Here is a 25,083-nt window from a genome sequence, read left to right on the forward strand (position 1 = left end):
AGCCTACATACAGCCTCTATAGGGGTATAGAACAATTTGCTGTGTCCTAAAAAGCATATGGAGTGTGCTGGGGTAGTGAAATAATACTGTTATTCAGAATAGCATGCAGATTATCGGCATCGCTCTTAGAATCACTGCCGCACAGCAGTACAATGACAGAGCCTGGTGGTGGCATCAGTGTCAGGAGACCATTTAGTGACTGAATGACATAACGTGGACATGTTGGCAGCAAGAGGAGACCATTTAGTGGCTGAATGGACAGCGTGGAGTTGGCTGATGCACTAGTACACTACACACCAGGGCTTCACAATCCCCCCCAAAAAAACAACACAATATATGAAATTTTTGACAAAGATTTCTCATTGGTAGCACCCGCTATCCAAAAATTTGAAATTAACAGACCCAGGCCCCACCTCTGCGGCATCAGTAACCCATATATTGCCTTCATGACCCAGCCTGGAGTTGGCTGATGCAAGAGTACACACCAGGGCTTCACAATCCCCCCAAAAAACAAAACAATATATGAAATTTTTGACAAAGATTTCTCATAGGTAGCACCCGATATCCAAAATTTAGAAATTTCCAGACCCAGGCCCCACCTCTGTGGCATCAGGAACCCATATATTGCCTGAAGGACACAGCCTGGAGTTGGCTGATGCACCAGTACACACCCGGGCTTCACAATCCCCTCCAAAAAACAACAACATTTTTGAAATTTTTTAAAGAAATACCTTTCTATAAGAACAAGCGCATATCCAACAGTTCACAAGACTATATAATGCAGGACGGTGGACCACCCAAAGACATTCTTCTCAAAAATAATAAACCACACAATGTTTTAAATTTTTTTACAAAAACTAATTCAATATGTGTGTAAGCGCATCTGTCTCCAAAAGATCAGATCACCAAAGGACTTTTTTCACCCAAAATGATGAAGCAGAGTTAAAGGGGTACTCCGCCCCTGGCATCTTATCCCCTATCCAAAGGATAGGGGATAAGATGTTAGATCGCCGCGTTCCCTCTGCTGGGGACCCCGGGGATCGCTGCTGCAGCACCCGGCCATCATGACTGCACAGAGTGAGTTCGCTCTGCGCGTAATGACAGACGATACAGGGGCTGGAGCAGCGGGACATCATGGCCCCGCCCCTCATGACATCACGGCTCATCCCCTTAATGCAAGTCTATGGCAGGGGGCGTGACGACCACCACGCCCCCTCCCATAGACTTGTATTGACGGGGGTGGGCCATGACGTCACGAGGGCCCCTGTATTGCCCGTCATTACGTGCAGAGCGAACTCGCTCTACGCAGTCATGATAGCGGGGTGCTGCAGCAATGATTCCCGGGGTCCCCAACAGCGGGACCCCGGCGATCTGACATCTTATCCCCTATCCTTTGGATAGGGGATAAGATGTCTAGGGGCGGAGTACCCCTTTAATCCCTGTCCTTAATTTTTTTTTTCATTAAAAAATCACACGCAACAAGCGTTCCGTTGTGTAACGATTAGCATTCTGGAAAATTTTATTTTATTACTGATATAATTATCAGTAAATAAAAAAAAAAAAAAAAACTACCCAAGAGTGTTTAATTACCCCATACATTGCACCAGAAGCAGTCAAGAGTGGGCCTCAGCAGTACCCAAGAGGCTTTAATAACCCCCTACCTTTGCACGATCAATTGCTAGATCGAGCAATACCAGGTGTGTTATGCCCTCTGATTTCCGGGGCCACAGGCACGCTCCACTGAACGGATTAGCGTGTCTCTATCTTTCATCGACCGGTGCTGGTAACCTGCTAACTCCCGGAAAGGTAAGCTGCCGCGAAGCAGGTGGTCTCCCCCGGGCACGTTTGGCTCCAGAATTTCCACTACTGCCACACCACGCTGACTGCCAACCGTGCTACCGCCTTGCTGACTCAAGGGCAACCTGCAACTCTCTTCTCCCGATGATGAACCCCCTTCTCCTGAGATCGAGCAATAACAGGTGTGTTATGCCCTCAGATGTCCGGGGCCGCAGGCGCGCTCCACTGAACGGAGTGGGGTGTGTCCATCTTTTTTTGTAGCACCCGCAATCCAAAAATGTTTAATTCCCAGACCCAGGCCCCACCTCTGCGGCATCAGGAACACATTTATTGCCTGAAGAACACAGTCTGGAGTTGGCTGATGCACCAGTACACACAGGGCTTCACAATCCACCCCAAAATCAACAAAATTGTATACATTTTTTTTTTAATTTACAACTTTGTGTAAGCACAAGCGCATATCCAACATTTCAGAAGACTCTATAAGGCAGGACGGTGGACCACCCAAAGACTTTCTTCTCAAAAATAATGAACCACACAATTGTTGATTTTTTTTTAATTGAAATTCCTAGACCCAGGCCCCACCTCAGCTGCATCAGTAACCCATAGATTGCCTGAAAGACACAGCCTGGAGTTGGCTGATGCACGAGTACACACCCGGGCTTCACAATCCACCCCAAAAAAACACAATTTTTTTAAAAATTGTCTGACAAAATATCTTTTTGTTAAAACAAGCGCATATACAGCAGTTCAGAAGACTCTATAATGCAGGACGGTGGACCACCCAAAGACATTCTTCTATAATATAATAAACCACACAATAAGTTCAATTTTTTTAAATAATTGAAATTCCAAGACCAAGGCCCCACCTCTGCTGCATCATTAACCCATATATTGCCTAACGGACACAGACTGGAGTTGACTGATGCACGAGTACACACTACACACCCGTCACCCAGGCTTCACAATCCACCCCAAAAAAACGCTTAATTTTTATCGAAATTGTGTGACAAAATACCTTTTTTTTTAAAACAAGCGCATATACAGCAGTTCAGAAGACTCTATAATGAAGGATGGTGGACCACCCAAAGACATTCTTCTATAATATAATAAACCACACAATGTTTGAAATTTGGTTCAAAAAAATGTTACATGTGTGTAAGTGCATCTGTCTCCAAAAGATCAGATGGCAAAAGGATTCTATTCACCAAAAATGATTAAGCAGAGTTAATCCCTCTCCATCAAATTTTTTTTTTTCATTAAAAAATCACACGCAACAAGCGTTCCGTTGTGTAACGGTTAGCATTCTGCAAAATTCTATTTTATTACTGATAAAATTACCAGTAAATTTAACAATAACACCACCCAAGAGTGTTTAATTACCCCATACATTGCACCAGGAGCAGTCAGGAGTAGGCCTCAGCAGTACCCAAGAGGTTTTAATAACCCCTTACCTTGCCCGATCAATTGCGAGATGGAGCAATAACAGGTGTGATATGGCCTCAGATGTCCTGGGCCGCACTAGCGCTCCACTGAACGGATTAACGTGTCTCTATCTTTTAAGGACAGGTGCGTGTTGCACGCTGAAACCAGTTCGTGATAGGGATCTGTGATTGCAATTATTTAATCTTAAAACGAGGAATTACCAGTAAGTGAGGGTCATAAGCTGGCGTTTATTAAGTCCTTGCCCTTTGTACACACCGCCCGTCGCTATAAGCGATTGTAGTGAGTTGGTTAGTGAGGTCCTCGGATCTACTGTTGCTCGCAAATTTTTGCAATGCGAATTTTATTCACGAATATCGCATATTCGCGAATTTGTGAATATTAGCAAATATAGCACTATATATTCGCAATTACGAATATTCTTTTTTTTTATTTATTTTTTTATTCACAGTACACATCACAGTGATCATCCCTCTCTGCTTCCAGCTTGTGTGGTATAAAGAAGGCTCTAATACTACTGTGTGAGACTGGTGTCCGAATTTGCGCATATGCGAAAATTTGCGTAAGGCCCAAGGCCAGAGGCACCAGGGAGGCAAGTAGTTCCTGAAAGACACAGAATGAGTCCAGCGGATCTTCAACGGTTGTTGGCAGGGTCCTGTCGAAGTAAGCCACCACCTGCTGGTTTAGGTCCTGCTCCATGTCCACCTGCTGCTGATGAGTTGCTTCACTATGCGGCTGAAGGAAGCTACTCATCAGCGACTGTAGACTCAGGCTGCTGCTGATTGAGCCGGTACTGCTCCTGCCACCCCTCCCCAGCAACCGTGCCAGTGGAAGGTGAGCGCAGAGGGCCCTCCGAGTCAGACCTGCGAGTGGATGGACCATGTGGACGTCATCGCGCTGATGAATTGTGACAATTCGGGGTTCACTACGCAAGCAACTCAGCATGCATCGTGCCATTTGTGACAGTGACTCGCTGTGACTACCTGCCTCCATCTCCACTGCATACTGCCACGGTGTGTCTGGGTCCTCTGTCTCGCCTCCCTTTTAATAACCCTCCAGCTCCTCTGGCTGCTCCTGCTCCTCCTCTCCTGTCCAATGACCAGAAACACTGGCCATCTCATCCACCGTAAACTGTGCTCCGCTCTGCCCCTCATCATCCTCCTCCAGTTCATCCCCCACAGGACTCATGTAGTCTTCTGATGTAGGTGCAACGTCTCCATTGCCGTCACCAGCCATGTTTTCAATAATTTTTGGGAGTAAATGTAGGAGTGGAATTACGTCATTCATGGCGTAATTCGAGCGACTAACCAAAATGTGGCTTCCTCAAAAGGCCTCAGCAAACGGCAGGTGTCACGTATGAGCTGCCACTCGTTCACATTGAAGTTACACAGGGGAGTACTCCTATCTGCTTGTATCATCAAAAAATCTGTGATGGCTTTTCTTTGTTCGTATAGTCTGTCCAACATATGGAGGGTGGAATTCCAAAGTGTGGCAACGTCACAAATGAGACTATGTTGTGGGATACCGTTCTGACGCTGCAGCTCAAGCAAAGTGTGCTTGGCGGTGTACGAGTGGCTGAAGTGCATGCACAGTTTCCTTGCCATTGTCAGGACGTCTTGCAAATGGGGTGAAGACTCGATGAACTTCTTGACAACCAAATTCAACACGTGTGCCATGCAGGGCGAATGGTTCACACTTCCTTGTCGCAGAGCGGCCACAATGTTCTTCCCATTGTCGGTCACCATGGTTCCCATTTCCAGATTTCGTGGAGTAAGCCATACTCGGATTTCTTCCCTAATGAACTTTAGCAGTTCCTCCCCTGTGTGACTCCATTCACCAAGGCAAACCATGTGAAGGACGGCTTGACACCGCTGTGCCCTACACACGTGGTATGATGAAGGGCCACCGAGATTTGGACGTGCAGTGGAGGCCGAGGACACGGGGAGGAGGTGGAGGAGGTGCACACTGTAAAAGGACCAACTGCCTGGGAGCCAGAGAGTGGAGGAGGAAGCGGTGTGACCTGTCCAAGTTACTGTTGTGGCTGTGCAGGAACAACATTTACCCAGTGGGCCGTAAAAGACATGTATTGTCCCTGCCCGTAGTTACAGCTCCACACGTCGGCGCTGCCGTGCACTTTTGAACACACCGAAAGGCTCAAGAACTGGCCCACCTTCTCTTGTACAAACTTATGCAGCGCTGGTACTGCCTTCTTCGCAAAGAAATGACGGCTTGGGACTCTCCACCTCGGCTCGGCACAAGCCATCAATTCCCTGAAAGCTGCAGAGTCCACCAGTTGGAAAGGGAGGGACTTCAACACCAGCAACTTCAGGAGCACATTCAACTTCTGCGCCGTTGGATGAGTGGGCGCATACTGTTGTCTCTTGGACATGGCTTCGCCGATCGATTGTTGGAGGAATGGCTGACTACGAGCGGAGGAAGCAGGAGTGCAAGAAGGAGGGTTTGACACAATGCTCCCTTCGGCTGAGGTGGTGGAGCCTTGGCTGGATGACGGAGGGAGCGGAAGGCCACTAGGTGATGCGGCAGGCTGGACCAGTACCTCGGAGCCACGGTTATCCCAGGCCGCTTTATGGTGGCGAATCATGTGTTGATGCAGGGCCGTGGTGCCGAGATTGGGACCCTGGCCACACTTCATTTTCTGCCCACAGATTTTGCATGTGACTACGCTATGGTCCTCCGGATTCTTTATGAAGAACAACCACACTGCAAAGTAGCTGATTTTCCCACCCGCAGTTCGCACTATTTCACTGCTATTGGCGCCGTCTCCAGGAACCCCTGTTCCACTACCTCCCTGAATGGTAGCTTGCCGCGAAGCAGGTGGTCTCCCCCTGGCACGTTTGGCTCCTGAATTTTCACTACGGCCACCACCACGCTGATTGCCAACCGTTCTACTGCCTTACTGCCTCATAGACAAAGAGCAAATCTCTTCTCCTGATGATGATGAAGCCCGGCTTCTGCACCCGGCTCCCAATTGCGATCGGCTTCATCATCATCATCAAAAGATGTGTGCACGTCACTGATGTCCTCCTCGTGTTCCACAACAGTGTCTGCCTCAGGACCCTGAACAATTGAAACACCGCCTCCCACGTCACTCTCCTCATCACTACTTGCCCGCCTTGCGGAGCAAGGGACGCATGTCTCCTCACATTCTTGGCTGCCCATTAGATGCTGACTGTCCTCTATTACATCGTCCTCACTAAATAGTGGAGCGGAACCCAAAGCATGAGATACTTCTTTGGGAGAGGGAACAGCATAGGACAAAGGCAATGGGATTACAGGGACTGCTCACGGGCCATGCCAACTGAGGGTTGTGTCTGAGGAACCCACCGACTCTTGACTGGGGTTGTCAGATGTCGCTTGTGATGATGGGGATGAGTGTGCAAACCAATTGACGAGGAGAGATGGGTCGACGACACGACCGCTGGGTGTTAATGGGAACTCAGGCCTATTGCTGCGACTCCTGCTGCCGCTCGCCCCAAGTCTACTGCCAACTCTGCCTGACGTATGTAGGCCTCTGCCCCTTCTCTGTGCACGTCCTGGCACTTCCCTGCCTGACATACTTAGTGCGTTTATGAGGGTATAGAACATCAGCAGGCGATTACTTACGGCTGTCCTTTCAAAGTATATAGGCCCTAGACAGAATAACAGTTACTAAATAGTACACTCCTTGGTTCTATGTATGCCCTTTGCAATGATGAGCGCACTGTTAAGTGTATTTATATGCAGAAAAAAACTCTTTTTTTGTTGTATACACCAGCCAGTGTATACTAATGTGTGGAATAGCACTGAATTTAGCACCGAGACAGAAATACAGGTACTAAATAGTACACTACTTGGTTGTATGTAGGCCCTTTGCAATGATGAGCGCACTGTTAAGTGTATTTGTACGCAGGAAAACCTTTTTTTTTCTTTAATACACCGGCAGGTATATAACGTGTGGTATAACACTGAATTTAGCACAGAGACAGAAAAAAAGGTGGTATATGGTACGCTATTTGCTTGTATTTAGGCCCTTTGCAATGATAAGGCCACTGTTAAGCGTATTTGTACTCAGGAAAAACGTTTTTTTTCTTTAATACACCGGCAGGTATATAACGTGTGGTATAACACTTAATTTAGCACAGAGACAGAAAAAAAGTGGTATATGGTACACTATTTGCTTGTATTTAGGCCCTTTGCAATGATAAGGTCACTGTTAAGCGTATTTGTACTCAGGGAAAAATAAATTTCTTTAATACACCGGCAGGTATATAACGTGGGGTATAACACTGAATTTAGCACAGAGACAGAGTAACAGGTGAAAAATGGTAAAAAGGCACCAAAGTCCACACTAATATGACTTATTTCTGAACAGCAGCAGGACCCAACAGTGCAGCACCACAAAAAAAATAATCCAGGGATTAAACCCTAAATTGCACTCTGTCCCACAATTCTGAGCAGCAGAAGATTTGTGGAGAAAAAAAAAATCAATAGAGCTGAAAAATGAGGAGATAAGATGGTTGATAAAGTTCAGGCAGCTTGGAGATCTGTATGAGGCAGCTGACAGCTATCTGCCCCTCTCTGCTGCAATGCTCTATAACGTGAATAGGAGGCTTAGCAATCAATGATCCTTCTCAGAGTAACAGCACAGCACTCTGCACTCCTGCCTTTCCCTAATGCTGATGTGACTAGCAGTTGCAGTGTAACGCTGTGGTATGAGCTATTCACACACACACAGTCCCGTCCTCTCCATCTGAGTGCATAGATGAAATGAAGAGAGGCAAGATGGCCGCCAATTATATAGGGCCTGTGACATCACAGGGGTCAGTGAACACTGATAGGCTGCATCTCACATGTGGTTCAGGGTCAGACCACCTACCTTCATTCCCGCCGCTGTTTCCCGCCCTCCCATAATCCCCTGCCCCATGTACTCACATGTGGATCCGCCATCTTAGGTCTCCAATAGCCTGGAACGCTGTAAAGTGGAGTTTAATGAAGCGATTTGTGCGATAGAATCGCGGCGATATTCGTATTCGTTGCAAATCGAATTTTTCATAAAATTCGTAACGAATTCGGGTTTGTCAACTTCGATTCGCTCATCTCTAGTGTTAAGGCTAACTGGACCCCTTGTTACGTGCAGCACTAGGACCCCGCAGACTGCATTGTCGTCCCCATAGATGCCAATGCATTTTTGAGCAGATCTCCCTAAAGATCCACCCAGAAATGCATTGCCATCTATGGGGACAGCAATGCAGTCTGTGCGGTCTTAGTGCTGCCGGCTAAATCTCCAGCAGAAATTCTGCCCAGAGATTCCGTAGTGTGAGCCTAGCCTTAAAGTTACAGTGGTCAGATGTGCAAAAAATGGCTGCGTCCTTAAGGTGAAAATGGGCTGGTTCCTTAAGGGGTTAAACCCCACTGGCACTTGACAGATCTTTGGAACAGTGGGCTGTACAAATAAAAAATTTTCATTTTTCATTTTCACAGACCACTGCTCAAAAAATCTATCAGACACCTGTGAGGTGTAAATGCTCACTGCACCTCTTATTATGGGTGTAGTTTCCAAAATGGGGTCAGATGTAGGGGGGGGGGTCACTGTTCTGGCACCACGGAGGCCTAAACGCACATGGCCTTCAATTTCAGCCAGATTCTCTCTCCAAAAGCCCAATGGCGCTCCTTCTCTTCTGAGCCCTGTAGTTCACCCGCAGAGCACTTTACATCCACATGTGGGGTATTTTCTGACTCAGAAGAAATGGGGTTACAAATTTTGTGGGGCTTTTTCTCCTATTACCCCTTGGGAAAATGATAAAATTGGGGTAACATCTGCATTTTAGTAAAAAAATGTTTATTTTTTTTATTTTCACCTCCAATTTGTCAAACACTTGTGGGATGTTAAGGCTCACTATACCCCTTGTTCTGTACGTGAGGGATGTAGTTTTCAAAATGGGGTCACATGTGGGTGTTTTTTTTATGTTTATGTCAGAACTGCTGTGACTTTCGGCCTCAAATGTATATGGTACACTCTCCCTTCTGAGCCATGTTATGCGCCTGCAGAGCACTTTGCGTCAAAATATACAATTTTTTTTTCCTTTTACCTCTTGGGAAAATTAAAAGTATGGGGCAACACCAGCATGTTAGTGTAAAATATTAAATTTGTTTACACTAACATGCTGGTGTAGACCCCAAATTTACCTTTTCTTAAGGGGTAAAAGAAGAGAGAAAAAAATTGTAACCCATAACTGTTCCCTTGAAATATGAGAGGGCTCCAAAGTGAAAGAGCACCATGCGCATTTGAGGCCTAAATTAGGGATTTGCATCCACCAACAAATTACCCTACGGCAGTGCTTCCCAAATTGGGTGTCTCCAGCTGTTGCAAAACTCCCAGCATGCCAGGACAGTCAATGGCTATGCCGATGTTCTGGCCCCTGTATCACCCGTCATTACACACAGAGCAAGTTTGCTGACAGCAGGGTGCTGCAACCGAGATCACAGGGGTCCTTTGGAGAGGGGATAAGATGTCTAGGTGCGGAGTACCCCTTTAAGAGGGAAAAACATGATATATATTTAAAACCAACCCAAATGTACCTTATTTTTTATTTTCTACCTAAGGTACATAAAGACCAAAAAAAAAAAATCCCCTTGTTGTCCGATAGTTGCCTGATGTTTATCTGAATATATAGACCATCAGTTACAGAAATGTGCGGTGTCTTTACCAGCAAACCTCAGAGATAAAGGGCATTTATTAACCCTATAGAGAGATATCATACGGGAAGAGGACTATATGTGGGGAACACTAGATGTTTCTTCATTATATAGTAATATACCACATGACAGAGGAGTGGAAGCTGTGTCATCTTTTTTAGTGGAAGATCCCTTGATGCCCATACATCAGAGGAACTTCATTTTGGAGGCCATTAAAGGAGTAGTCCAGTGGTGAAAAACATCCCCTATCCCAAGGATAGGGGATAAGATTCAGATTGCAGGGGGTCCGACCGCTGGGGGCCCCCGCGATCTCCTGTATGGGGCCCTGGCTCGCTGGCCAGATAGCGCATGTTGACCACCAGACGAAGCGGCAGCCGACACGCCCTTAGCCTCTTAGCCCTTGATAAAGCCACAGCTTGTGGCAAAACGTCGGGCGGGCGGGCAATGTGTTAGATTTTTAATTGTCTCACACTATAGATTGTGGACTGCAGCCACAATCTATCTTTTCAATTCAATTAAGATAGCATGCAGTGTCATGCCAATCAATGGATTATGGATCAATATGTGTGAGGTTATTTTAATCTTGGCTCAATAAACGTTAAGTTTTATATTGGGTGGGAAATATAGGGTCTTAGTGACCGCTTAGCGGTCAAATGTTAATAGTACCCCTTTAACTCGTTGGGGATGAAGGGCGTATGCATACGCCCTCGCGTCCCGTCACTTAAGGACGGCGAGTGGCAGTGATCGGACCGGGATGACTGCTGATATCTATCAGCAGGCATCCCGTGGCTATGCCTAGGATGGTCCTGAGACCCCCCCATATCGGCGATCGCAGCAAATCGCAGGTCAATACAGACCTGTGATTTGCCGCGATCCGGGCAAATCGGGTCACTGGTGACCCGATCTCCCGGAAAATAAGACTGATCGGAGCTGTCAGAGACAGCTCCGACCAGCCTAAAGGATAGGAGCGAGGTGACAGTGTTGCCACCCCCTCCTTTCCCCTGCCATTGGTTGGTCAGGCTGACCACCAATGGCAGGAGGGGGCCGGGGGGGTTAGAGTTCATTTCCCCCGCTCTGGCCACCGATCGGAAGTCGGTACAGAGCGGGGGAACACGGGCGGAGAGGGGGGAGCATGGCCCGGCTTACCTGGACCTTCGGAGGCGGCATCGGCGGCATCCACGGAGCAGCGGCTGCAGCAGGAAGAGCAGCGGCCGGAAAGTGCGGCTGAGAAGGCTGCAGTGAAGATCGCGATAAATGATCTTCACTGTGGCCTTCTAAAAGCTGCAAAACTACAACTCCCAGCATGCCCAGACAGCCAAAGGCTGTCTGGGCATGCTGGGAGTTGTAGTTTTGCAACATCTGGAGGGTCACAGTTTGGAGACCATTGTGTAGTGGTCTCTAAACTATGGTCCTCCAGACGTTGCAAAACTACAACTTTCAGCATGCACTGACTGTCTGGGCATGCTGGGAGTTGTAGTTTTGCAACATCTGAAGTGGCACAGTTTGGAGACCACTATATGGTGGTCTCCAAACTGTAGCCTTCCAGATGTTGCAAAACTACAACTCCCAGCATGCCCAGACAGTCAGGGATGCTGGGCGTGTAGTTCTGCAATATCTGTCCCTTCAGATGTTGCAGAACTACAACTCCCAGCATGCCTGGACAGTCTGGGCATGCTTGGAGTTGTAGTTTTGCAACATCTGGAGGGCTACAGTTTGGAGGCCACTACTTAGCGGTCTCCAAACTGTTCTTCCCCAGTTGTTGCATAACTACAACTCCTAGCATGCCCAGACTGTCCAGGCATGCTGGGAGTTGTAGTTCTGCAACATCTGAAGGGACAGATATTGCAGAACTACATGCCCAGCATCCCTGACTGTCTGGCCATGCTGGGAATTGTAGTTTTGCAACAGCTGTAGGCACACTGGTTGGGAAACACTGAGCTAGAGTCTGTTTCCCAACTCAGTGATTCCAACCCGTGTGCCTCCATCTGTTGAAAAACTACAACTCCCAGAGTGCACTGACAGACCGTACATGCTGGGAGTTGTAGTCTTGCAACAGCTGGAGGCACATGAGTTGGAATCACTGAGCTAGAGTCTGTTTTCGAACTCAGTGGTTCTCCACCAGTGTGCCTACAGCTGTTGTAAAACTACAACTCCCAGCATGTACGGTCTGTCAGTGCATTCTGGGAGTTGTCATTTTGACACAGCTGAAGGTTTGGGGCGCCCCCCCCCCCCCCCCCATGTAAATGTACAGGGTACACTCACACGGGCGGGTTTACAGTGGGTTTCCTTCAAGGAAATGAATGTACCCTAAAAACACTGCACTAACAAATAATAAAAAGTAAAACACTACACATACACCCCCTTACACGTCGCCCCCCCCCCAATAAAAATGAAAAACGTCTCATACGGCAGTGTTTCCTAAACAGCGCCTCCAGCTGTTGCAAAACCACAACTCCCAATGTTGCTGGACATAGACTGTCCTGACAGGCTTGGAGTCTTGCAACAGCTGGAGGCACCCTGTTTGGTAAACACTGCTGTAGGGTTTTGGTGGAGACAAGCCGCATCCTTGTAACCGGGTCCACCCCTACTGCAAATTCCTTATTCAGGCCTCAAATGCGCATGGAGCTCTCTCACTTCAGAGCCCTGTCGTATTTCAAGGCAACAGTTTAGGGCCACATATGGGGTATCTCCGTACTCGGGAGAAATTGCGTTAAAAATTTTGGGGGGATTTTTCTCCCATTACCCTTTGTAGAAATGGTAAATTTGGGAAAAAAACTGAACTTTAGTGAAAATGTTTTTTTTCATTTACACATCCGAATTTAACGAAAAGTCGTCAAACACCTGTGGGGTGTTAAGGCTCACCGGACCCCTTGTTACGTGCCTTGAGGGGTGTAGTTTCCAAAATAGTATGCCATGTGTTTTGTTTTTGCTGTTCTGGCACCATAGGGGCTTCCTAAATGTGACATGCCCCCAAAAACCATTTCAGCAAAATTCACTCCCCAAAATCCCATTGTCGCTCCTTCCCTTCTGAGCCCTCTACTGCGCCCGCCGAACACTTGACATACACATTTGAGGTATTTCCATACTCGAGAGAAATTGGGTTACCAATTTTGGGGGGCTTTTTCTCCTATTACCCCTTGTAAAATGTCAAAAACTGGGTCTACAAGAACATGCGAGTGTAAAAAATGAATATTTTGAATTTACTCCTTCACTTTGCTGCTATTCCTGAGAAACACCTAAAGGGTTAAAAAACTTACTGAATGTCATTTTGAATACTTTGAGGGTTGCAGTTTTTATAATGGTGTAATTTATGGGGTATTTCTAATATGAAGACCCTTCAAATCCACTTCAAAACTGAACTGGCCCCTGAAAAATTCCGATTTTGAAAATTTTGTGAAAAATTGGAAAATTGCTTCTGATCTTTTAATCCCTCTGATGTTTTCCAAAAGTTAAAATATGTCAACTTTATGATGCAAATATATAGTAGACATATTGTATTTGTAAATCAATATATAATTTATTTGGAATGTCTGATTTCCTTACAAGCAGAGAGCTTCAAAGTAAGAAAACTGCAAAATTTTCAATTTTTTCATCGAATTTTGGAATTTTTCACCAAGAAATGATGCAAGTATTGACAAAAATTTACCAATAACATAAAGTAGAATATGTCACGAAAAAACAATGTCGGAATCAGAATGAAAAGTAAAAACATCCCAGAGTTATTAATGCTTAAAGTGACAGTGATCAGAATTGCAAAAAATGCTCCCGTCCTTAGGGTTATAATGGGCTCCGTCCCCAAGGAGTTAAGAGGGAAAAACATGATATATATTTAACCCCAACCTAAATGTACCTTATTTTTATTTTCTACTTAAGGTACATAAAGACCGAAAAAAAATACATCAGAGGAACGTCATTTTGGAGGCAATTAAAGGAGTAGTCCAGTGCTGAAAAACATCCCCTATCCCAAGGGTAGGGGATAAGTTTCAGATTGCGAGGGGTCCGACCGCTGGGGGCCCCCGCGATCTCCTGTACGGGGCCCTGGCTCGCTGGCCTGATAGCGCGTGTTGACCACCAGACGAAGCGGCAGCCGACACGGCTCTTCAAAAAAGCGCTATGGCAGAGCCAGAGATTGCCAAAGGCAGAGCTGCATCAGTCCCCCCAAAAATTTGAGTTCCTGGATTTAAATATCTATATTCAGGATGGCTGTCTGCATACTGCCACCTATTTTAAGGAACTACCTCGACTTTAACAGTTGCCATCGGAAACAATGGAAGAAGAACATTCCATTCGGTCAAATGAAAAGAATCCGGAGGAATTGTTCTTCCACACAAAAATGCCAGCAACAACTAGAGAACCTGGAGGATCGTTTTAAACAAAAAGTGTATCCCAAACCCCTTATACAAGGAGCACGCCAGAGAGGGGACGAATTAGAACAAAGTGCTTGCTTGAAAAATAATAAACAGGGTAATGCAGAGGGAGGTTATAATGATTCTGGTTTTCTAACTACCGTATATACTTGAGTATAAGCCGACCAGAATATAAGCCGAGGCCCCTAATTTTACCCCCCCCCCCCCCAAAAAAAAATATAAAAAAATAAAAATAAAAATAAGTTATTGACTCGACTATAAGCCTAGGGTGGGAAATACATCATCCCCCCATGTAATCATCCAGACCCCCGTCATCATCCCCCCCCCCCCTTCATCATCACCGCCTGTCAATCCCTTCATCAGTGGTCTTCAACCTGCGGACCTCTAGATGTTGCAAAACTACAACCCCCAGCATGCCCGGACAGCCATCGGCTGTCTGGGCATGCTGGGAGTTGTAGTTTTGAAACCTCTGGAGGACCGCAGGTTGAAGACCACTGCGGCCTTCATCATCATCCCCCCCTTAATCATCATCCCCCTCCCTTTCATCATCACCGCCTGTCAATCCCTTCATCAGTGGTCTTCAACCTGCGGACCTCCAGATGTTGCAGAACCACAACTCCCAGCATGCCCAGACAGCTATCGGCTGTCCGGACATGCTGGGAGTTGTAGTTTTGAAACCTCTGGAGGTCCACAGGTTGAAGACCACTGTGGCCTTTTTGTTTTGTACTCACCTCCCCTTGGCAGGAAGTTAGGGTGAGCTGGTCCTAGTGATGTTGCCTTGACGACGACGCACAGGGACGTTGTGCATGAAGAGGGCCCTCCGGTGAAAATGGACAGCCCGGAACGAGTATCCCTCCCCACCGGATGGTCCCTGCAGCATAGATGGCCCGGACCAGCTCACCCTAACTTCCCGCTGTGGGGGGGGGGGTGGGGGGGGGGTGGGGGGGGGATGGTGAGTACAAAACAAAAGAGGGGGGGGGGGGTCTGGATGATGACGAAGGCCGATGTGGTCTTCAACCTGCGGACCTCCAGAGGTTTCAAAACTACAACACCCAGCCGATGGCTGTCTGGGCATGCTGGGAGTTGTAGTTTTACAACATCTGGCGGTCCGCAGGTTGAAGACCACTGAAAAGGGATTGACAGGCGGAGAGATCACTCGAGTATAAGCCGAGGGGGGCGTTTTCAGCAAGAAAAATGGTGCTGAAAAACTCGGCTTATACTCGAGTATATACGGTAGGTATTACACGTCACACACCAATATTTTTTTTTTTTTATTTTTATTTTTTTGTATAGGTAATATCACCAGCTCATATTATTTTTTTTTATGGTTTTCCCGTGTCCTGTGCAGTATCTCTCCCAGAAGTCCACTTGATGGCCCACGTGGTGGTCTACACCCCGAAGTCATCAATTCTTACTCTAAGAGAGAGTTTGCAGCTGTTCCTGGAGACGGTTAACATTAACCTCTGCATGGTGGAATAATAGGTCACGGTGTTTATCAGGATCAGTAGAAGCATCACCCACTCCATGATTATGGTGGTGATTTCACGGATCTCGTCCCAGTCTTCATCATCATAGAATAATTCCTGTAATGTTTTATATCCAAAGTAGAAAATTGCGCAGGTAAAAGCCAGGCCACAGCAGGTGCATCTACTATGGTGGATGACTTTGTTTGCTCCTGGTAATTTATACATCTGGATGGACTGCCCAAGGTAGTATAAGGCTTCACATGTAATGGAAATTATCGTGCTGACAAAGTGTATCCTGGGATATTCTTCGGGGGACAATACATGCATGACAGCTGTACCAAAACAGGAGGCCCACACAATGGCCAGCAGGATCCTCTGGATCAGGACCTGATGACCCCTGAACTCTTCAGTATGCATAACCATATACTTATAAATAAGAAAGGTTAGTACCAAAGTGCCAATGGATGTCCCTATGAATCCAATTCTCAATAATATGTTTTCGGGAAAGAAATTTCCCACGTCACTGTGAAGGAAAAGAAACCAATGTTATTATGGATATTTCCTCACTCCCAACCCATGAAATAAGAATCTTGTGCTTGTTTATCTTACCTGATGTGCATCAGTGGCGAGGCGGCATGGCCGAGGACGACCGTCACGATGTAGCTGGTGGCAAGCCAGGCCACACACCAAAACGCCAACAGAAGGGGGACGAACCCCAAACCTTTTAGCTCCATCTCAGTCAAGAAGAAGAAATAGAAGTTGCTAATTGCACTGTAACAATCTACAGAATGAAGGCTCGGGCGGCTGTCAGTGGAATGTCAGGACTCCAGCTGTCTATGACATCACATGTCTGATGTCACGATGACTGCTTGTTTCTTAGAGCTGCCATGATTTAGTATCTGCTATGGACAGAACCTGATGTTTCTACTATGGACCTTACAGACCCCAGAACCCAAGTAATTAGCGCAGGGGCTCCATTTTGATCATCTCATATTTCACATTATTTGAGTTCCAGGGCTCGGATACATTTGCACCCTCTATAGCAGTGGTCTCTAAGCTGTGAACCCCCAACCGCTGCAAAACCACAACTCCCAGCATGCCCGGACAGTACCTTTGCATAAGGAAATAGTCTGATTAAACTTTTCTTATATATAGACTCCCCGACATCTCCAAGGATAAGCATCTAAGGGTCTCGTTCGATGTTAATGTTATACCTTTTTTCAATAACATCGATGATTCCAAAATGTATGAATATAGGAATAATTCCATATAAGATACAAAAAGTTAGCATCCTCCATCTGACATTTTGGACAGCTTGCATCCTGTCTGAGGCCCATACGCTTCAATCTCCATGGAGTATAATACATCCTATACGAAATCTTAGACTGTACCATTACATGGACCTTATTATATCATATACATTTCATGTGTACAATGGCTCTGCCCCATGAATCTGAATATAAACCCCCCCAAGTCCCTTTCCCATCTAACCTTGATGGCATCAACATTTTATACATTTTTGTCATGGGTTTAGGGACAGGGGGCCCTCTCATTAATTCAACAAGGGGATGTGAATGTTCTCTCCCGAACTCTCCTTTTATTGATTTATGATCTGCGTTACTTATTTGTAAAAAACAATTGTGGTGCCTTGGTGGGGATGTTGGGTAGTTGGGGTGTTACTGTTGGGGATAATAAAGGGCGCGGTTAACCCTTGTCACTCGTGACGCCAGGGTGAGGGATAAATACTGTAAAGTTGCTAGGGCCTATCGTCACCCTTCCCAAGAGCGATAGGTGAGTGCGTAATAAATGGATTGTCCACAACCCCTGTTTAACGGAAAACTTGCAGGAACATTTACTGAAGATTTTCTGAAGCAGGCAATAGCAATAACAGTCCAGATAACAGATTCTACTTCTAGTTGATCAGCAATTGACAGTTGGTTGGGATCAGATAAGCTCAATTTAGCTATTAAAAGATTCCGTAGCATAGATCCACTGGATTTAGAGGTGTATTTAGGTCCAGTGATCTTGCAGAGAGTAGCGGTGAATGATTGAAGTATAACCGCTTTGGTATAGGCCGAGGCCGCAAGGCTTTGGCCTAGAAAACGTACTTGAAAGTTGCGGAGGTCCTACCTCGTTCAGTGACAGCAACCCAAGAGAGCGAATAATGTCCGCAGCTCCCTTATATGGGCAGGGGCTGGCCGTTTTGGATTGGTCCATAACAACTGTCACTCACCGTTACAAGGCATTGTGGGTGAACATGTGATATAAGAACCACCTAAGGTCCTTTAACATACCATTGAGTTCTAAGTAACGGGTCACATGACCTAAGGTACTGCGACGCCAAACAAGTGAATAATACATATATACAATGATAATGGTTATAAATATTAACCCCTTAAGGACCGAGGGTTTTTCCATTTTTGCATTTTCGTTTTTTCCTCCTTGCCTTTAAAAAATTCATAACTCTTTCAATTTTGCACCTAAAAATCCATATGATGGCTTATTTTTTACGCCACCTATTCTACTTTGTAATGAAGTCAGTCATTTTGCCCAAAAATCTACGCTGAAATGGAAAAAAAATCATTGTGAGACAAAATTGAAAAAAAAACGCTGTTTTGTAACTTTTGGTGGCTTCCGTTTCTACGTAGTACATTTTTTGGTAAAAATGACACCTTATCTTAATTCTGTAGGTCCCTACTATTAACCCCTTCAGGACCAAGCCCATTTTGGCCTTAAGGACCAGAGCGTTTTTTGCACATCTGACCACTGTCACTTTAAACATTAATAACTCTGGAATGCTTTTAGTTATCATTCTGATTCCGAGATTGTTTTTTCGTGACATATTCTACTTTAACATGGTGGTAAATTTTTGTGGTAACTTGCATCCTTTCCTTGTGAAAAATCCAAAAATTTGATTAAAAATTTGAAAATTTTGCATTTTTCTAACTTTGAAGCTCTCTGCTTGTAAGGAAAATGTATATTACAAATAAAAAACATTTTTTATTCACATATACAATATGTCTACTTTATGTCTGCATCATAAAAGTGACGAGTTTTTACTTTTGGAAGACACCAGAGGGCTTCAAAGTTCAGCAGTAATTTTACAATTTTTCACAAAATTTTCAAACTCACTATTTTTCAGGGACCAGTTCAGGTTTGAAGTGGATTTGAAGGGTCTTCTTATTAGAAATACCACACAAAAGACCCCATTATAAAAACTGCACCCCCAAAGTATTCAAAATGACATTCAGTGATCATTTTAACCCTTTAGGTGTTTCACAGGAATAGAAGCAAAGTGAAGGAGAAAATTCACAATCTCCATTTTTTACACTCGCATGTTCTTGTAGACCCAATTTTTTAATTTTTACAAGGGGTAAAAGGAGAAAATGTATACTTATTTTTGTAGCCTGATTTCTCTCGAGTAAGCACATACCTCATATGTCTATGTTAAATGTTCGGTGGGCGCAGTAGAGGGCTCAGAAGGGAAGGAGCGATAAGGGGATTTTGGAGAGTACGTTTTTCTGAAATGGTTTTTGGGGGGCATGTTGCATTTAGGAAGCCCCTATGGTGCCAGAACAGCAAAAAAACCCTCACATGGCATACCATTTTGGAAACTAGACCCCTTGAGGAACATAACAAGGAATAAAGTGAGCCTTAATACCCCACAGGTGTTTCACGACTTTTGCATATGTAAAAAAAAAAAAAAATTTTTTCTCTAAAATGTGTGTTTCCCCCCAAATTTCACATTTTTCCAAGGGTTAATAGCAGGAAATACCCCCCAATATTTGTAACCCCTTCTCTTCTGAGTATGGAGGTACCCCATAAGTTGACCTGAAGTGCACTATGGGCGAACTACAATGCTCAGAAGAGAAGGAGTCATATTTGGCTTTTTGAGAGCAAATTTTGCTCGGGGGGCATGTCACATTTAGGAAGCCCCTATGGTGCCAGAACAGCAAAAAAAAAAAACACATGGCATACCATTTTGGAAACTAGACCCCTTGAGGAATGTAATAAGGAATAAAGTGAGCCTTAATACCCCACAGGTGTTTCTCGACTTTTGCATATGTAAAAAAAATTTAAAAAAAATGTCCACTAAAATGTGTGTTTCCCCCCTAATTTCACCTTTTTGCAAGGGTTAATAGCAGAAAATACCCCCCAAAATTTGTAACCCCATCTCTTCTGAGTATGGAGGTACCCCATAAGTTGACCTGAAGTGCACTATGGGCGAACTACAATGCTTAGAAGAGAAGGAGTCATATTTGGCTTTTTGAGAGCAAATTTTGCTCGGGGGGCATGTCGCATTTAGGAAGCCCCTATGGTGCCAGAACAGCAAAAAAAAAAAAAAACACATGGCATACCATTTTGCAAACTAGACCCCTTGAGGAACGTAACAAGGGGTACAGTGAGCATTTGCCCCCCACTGGTGTCTGACAGATCTTTGGAACAGTGGGCTGTACAAGTTTTCATTTTCACGGACCACTGTTCCAAAGATCCGTCAGACACCTGTGGGGGGTAAATTCTCACTGCACCCCTCATTACATTCCGTGAGGGGTGTCGTTTCCGAAATGGGGTCACATGTGGGTTTTTTTTTTTTTTTGCGTTTGTCAAAACCGCTGTAACAATCAGCCACCCCTGTGCAAATCACCTCAAATGTACATGGTGCGCTCTCCCTTCTGGGCCTTGTTGTGCGCCCCCAGAGCCCTTTGCGCTCACATATGGGGTATCTCTGTAGTCGGGAGAAATTGCGTTACAAATTTTGGGAGGCTTTTTTCCCTTTTACCTCTTGTGAAAATGTAAAGTATAGGGCAACATCAGCATGTTAGTGTAAAAAATAAAAAATGTTTACACTAACATTCTGGTGTAGACCCCAACATTTCCTTTTCATGAAGGGTTAAAGAAGAAAAAGCCCCCCAAACCTTGTAACGCAATTTCTCCCGAGTACAGCGATACCCCATATGTGACCCTAAACTGTTGCCCTGAAATACGACAGGGCTCCAAAGTGAGAGCGCCATGTGCATTTGAGGCCTAAATTAGGGTTTTGCATAGGGGTGAACATAGGGGTATTCTACGCCAGTCATTCCCAAACAGGGTGCCTCCAGCTGTTGCAAAACTCCCAGCATGCGTGGACAGTCAACGGCTGTCCGGCAATACTGGGAGTTGTTGTTTTTCAACAGCTGGAGGCTCTGCTTTGGAAACAGTGGTGTACCGGACGTTCTTATTGGGGGAGGGGGGCTGTGTAGGGGTATGTGTATATGTAGTGTTTTTAACTTTTTATTTTATTTTGTGTTAGTGTAGTGTAGTGTTTTTAGGGTACAGTCACATGGGCGGGGGATTACAGCGAGTTTCCCAGCGCAAAATTTGCTGCATCTCAAGATGCGAGAAACCCACTGTAAAAGCCTCGCCCATGTGAATGTATCCTGTACATTCACAGGGGTGGCGGGGGGGGGGGGGGGGGGGTTTGCACCAGCTGTTGCAAAACCACAACTCCCAGCATGCATGGTCTGTTAGTGCATGCTGGGAGTCATAGTTTTGCAACAGCTGGAGGCACACAGGTTAGGAAACACTGAGTTAGAAACAGACAATGTTTCCCAACCAGTGTGTCTCCAGTTGTTGCAAAACTACAACTCCCAGCATGCCCAGACAGCTGAAGGGCATGCTGGGAGTTGTAGTTCGGCAACATCTGAAGGGCCAGATGTTGCTGAACTAAAACTCCCAGCATGCCTGGACAGTAAGTGCATACTGGGAGTTGTAGTTTTGCAACAGCTGGAAGAGCACAGATTGGAGACCATTATACAATGGTCTCCAAACTGGGGCCCTCCAGATGTTGCAAAACTACAACTCCCAGCATGCATGGTCAGTTAGTGCATGTTGGGAGTTATAGTTTTGCAACAGCTGGAGGCACACAGGTTAGGAAACACTGAGTTAGAAACAATGTTTCCCAACCAGTGTGTCTCCAGTTGTTGCAAAACTACAACTCCCAGCATGCCCAGACAGCTGAAGGGCATGCTGGGAGTTGTAGTTCGGCAACATCTGAAGGGCCAGATGTTGCTGAACTAAAACTCCCAGCATGCCTGGACAGTCAGTGCATGCTGGGAGTTGTAGTTTTGCAACAGCTGGAAGAGCACAGATTGGAGACCATTATACAATGGTCTCCAAACTGGGGCCCTCCAGATGTTGCAAAACTACAACTCCCAGCATGCCCAGACAGCCAAAGGCTGTCTAGGCATGCTGGGAGTTGTAGTTTTCAGACTCCTAGAAGCAGCAGTGAAGATCTTCACTGCTGCCTCTGAGGACCACATACTTACCCGTCGCTGCTCGTCCACGTGGCCGGTCCTGCCGCTGCTCCTCGGTCCCGCCGCTGCTCCAGGTAAGTCCGCCGGCCCCCACGTGTTCCCCCCGAATGCCGCAGGTCCCCGCGAGCCCCTGCAGCCTTCGTCCCCCGTTTTGCCCGACTTCCAGGGGCGGGCAGTGCGGGGGATCTGAACTTTCACCCCAGATCACTGTGATTGGTCCACAGGGACCAATCACAGTGATCACTGACCAGGACCATCAATGGATGGTCCTGGGGGTGAAGCAGAAGTTGTCCCCTGCTGGAAACAGCGGGACTTCTGCCAGTTAACCCGTGCGATGCTGCGCATCGCCGGGTTAACTGAATGTCATTTATAAACGCCGGGATGCGCGAACGCACTGCACAACCCGGCGTTTATATATGACATTCTGCGGGAAGGGGTTAAGGTTGTATTGTCTCTCGTCCATGGGGATCAGACTGGCTTAATGCCAGGTAAATCTATGGTAGATAATATTAGGAGAGTGTATCTTAATTTGCAGATGACTCAGGAGGGTGCAGGGGCTAGATCGATTTTTTTCATTGGACGCTGCCAAGGCATTTGATAGCGTCAAATGGAATTATCTATGGAAGGTGCTGGGGGCTATGGGGTTCGGGCCCAGGTTTCTTTCCTATGTTAAACTCCTTTATCAATGCCCGACTGCCCGTCTTCGGGTTAATGGACGGCTTTCCCCATCATTTGAGTTGAGGAGAGGTATGCGGCAGGGGTGCCCCCTGTCGCCTCTACTCTTTGCACTAGCTATAGAGCCGCTGGCTTGCCTCCTGCGATTCTCACCTGATCTAATTGGATTCCGTTATGGATCCATGGACGAGAGAGTAGCGCTCTACGCAGATGATATGTTACTGTTTTTTTGTGATACTGCTAGGTCCCTGACCCCTGCTATGTCTATTATTAACGAGTTTGGTATCTACTCTGGCCTGCTCATTAATTGGGATAAGTCGGTACTGATGCCCCTGGATCCTTTGCCTGGTATTCCTCAGATAGCCCTCTCTAATATCCAGGTGGTTAAGGAATTTAAATATTTGGGTATTACCATCACACCCCTTTTACATGATTTTATACTCCGGAATCTGACACCCCTACTGGACAGGAGTTCTCAGAAGGTAGCTGTCTGGTGTAAATTGCCGATCTCAGTGGTTGGCCGGACTAATCTAATAAAAATGGTGCTCATGCCGCAGTTATTGTGTGTGCTGCTGAACTCACCTGTGTGGATAGCAATGTTTTACTTTCATAGGATACAGCGGCTTTTCAGGCAGTTGGTGTGGGGGGGTGCGACTGCTAGGATCAAATTTGAGACATTACAAAGGGGAAAACCTTCGGGTGGACTGGCGTTTCCTAATCCCTGGTTGTATTATCTTGCCTCGCAACTACATCAGGTTAGGGGGTGGGCGAAGACGTCTCTCCTGGGTCCTACGGGTAGATTGTTTATGGCCAAACATGGAGGGAGGGTGCCATTGTATATTCTGGAAATTGGAGCCCTGACCAGACCTCCAGATTCCTCTCCCACCACCCAGCTCCTTTGCAAGCTTTGGGGCCACACACGTAAGCTACTAGGTATTACAAGTTTCATGTCGTGTACACCGATGTGGCTTAACCCGGGCTTGCCGGTTTTCTGTTCTTTTGTGGATGCTGGTTATTGGGAGAGAAAGGGACTGTGTGAAGTGGGGCAGTAGGCTGTACAAGGGGTAGTCCGATCTTTTGAGGACTTGCAGGATGAGTTCGCTTTACCGCGCTCATCATTTTATCGATACCTGCAACTCCGTCATGTGTACGAATCTCAGAATCGGCTGTGGCTGATGGAGGTGCAAGCTAACAGTCGTCCTGGAATCTGTAGTTACTAATAGGGAATCTGCGGGAGTTATTTCTTGGCTGTACGGTGAGCTCTTGAGTTATTACCATGAACGTTTCCCCTTAACAATCCGAACTAAGTGGGAGAGAGACCTTGGTGGGCTGAGTGACGAGGAATGGTCTACTGCTTTGTCGCTTACCCCGTCATTGTCCATGTCAGAGTCTAATAGACTGTCGCAGTTGTTCTTTTTGCACAGGGTGTATAGGACCCCACTGTTCTTACATAGTATTGGTGTGCGGTCTGACTCTGCCTGTCCTAGGCGTGGTGAGTTGGAGGCTCACCTGCTTCACATGGTGTGGGTGTGTCCCATCTTAGATACATATTGGGCTGATGTGATACATCTTATCAGGGCTGTTTATGGGGTTACACTGCATAGAGAACCTAAGGTGTGCTTACTTGGCCTTATTAGTTATGATGAGGAACCCTCCTTGAGAGAAGTGGGGATCTTACGTGTGCTGTATCAAGCCAGGAAACTGATTGCGCAGTTCTGGATCAGACCGTCACCTCTGGGAGTAGCTGATCTTATTAAAAGATTACGGCAGTGCGCTTGGAGAAAGGGATATATATTAAACGTAACGTTGAAAGGAAATTTGAGGGTGTTTGGGGACCCTGGGTACACCATTTTGCCCCCCCCCCCCCGACGACTGGTTCCTAAATGATTGTGAGTCCTTGGGCTGTACTTGCCATGGTATGCTTGGCTTGAATTCTGGGGATTTATGTATGTGGCTTCTCTCCTTTCCCTATCAGCTTTTTTTTTTTTTTTTTTATCTCTATCCTTCTCTGGTGGCTTTGTTGGAATGCCTGTAGGTACCGCTTGCTGAGGTTATGTGTGCAAGAAGTGAGGGAGCGATTTCATCGGGATATGGGTATATTTGAACCTCTAGTTACATAGTTACATAGTTAGTACGGTCGAATAGTTCAACCAGGGAATTGAAGGGTAGGGGTGTGGCGCGATATTGGGGAAGGGATGGGATTTTATATTTCTTCATAAGCATTAATGTTATTTTGTTCCAGGAATGTATTCAATCCTGTTTTAAAGCTGTTAATTTTTGCTGCTGTGACCAGTTCCTGAGGTAGACTGTTCCATAAGTTCACAGTTCTCATGGTAAAGAAGGCGT

At 46.1% G+C, this 25,083-nt stretch overlaps 1 protein-coding gene across 1 annotated transcript; it reads right to left on the minus strand.

The window, feature by feature from the left end:
• Positions 1-15,565: 15,565 nt before the first annotated feature.
• On the minus strand, positions 15,566-16,530 carry LOC130297902 (DNA damage-regulated autophagy modulator protein 1-like). The gene is made up of 2 exons (XM_056550751.1): positions 16,379-16,530; positions 15,566-16,292 (listed from the first exon to the last, which is right to left on the minus strand). The coding sequence occupies exons 1-2, from the start codon at positions 16,501-16,503 to the stop codon at positions 15,692-15,694; spliced, it is 726 nt and encodes a 241-aa protein (XP_056406726.1). The 5' UTR covers positions 16,504-16,530; the 3' UTR covers positions 15,566-15,691.
• Between the last annotated feature and the right edge of the window lie 8,553 nt (positions 16,531-25,083).

Source organism: Hyla sarda, assembly GCF_029499605.1.
Source record: "Hyla sarda isolate aHylSar1 chromosome 1 unlocalized genomic scaffold, aHylSar1.hap1 SUPER_1_unloc_1, whole genome shotgun sequence".
Classification (NCBI taxonomy): Eukaryota; Metazoa; Chordata; class Amphibia; order Anura; family Hylidae; genus Hyla; species Hyla sarda.

What these genes read in the sequence shown, in the direction of transcription:
- LOC130297902 (XM_056550751.1), bottom strand. Translation starts at nt 16,503, where the DNA reads ATGGAGCTAAAAGGTTTGGGGTTCGTCCCCCTTCTGTTGGCGTTTTGG. An exon ending in TCGCCACTGATGCACATCAG is followed by an intron (nt 16,293 to 16,378) that starts GTAAGATAAACA and finishes TTTCCTTCACAG; the next exon opens with TGACGTGGGAAATTTCTTTC.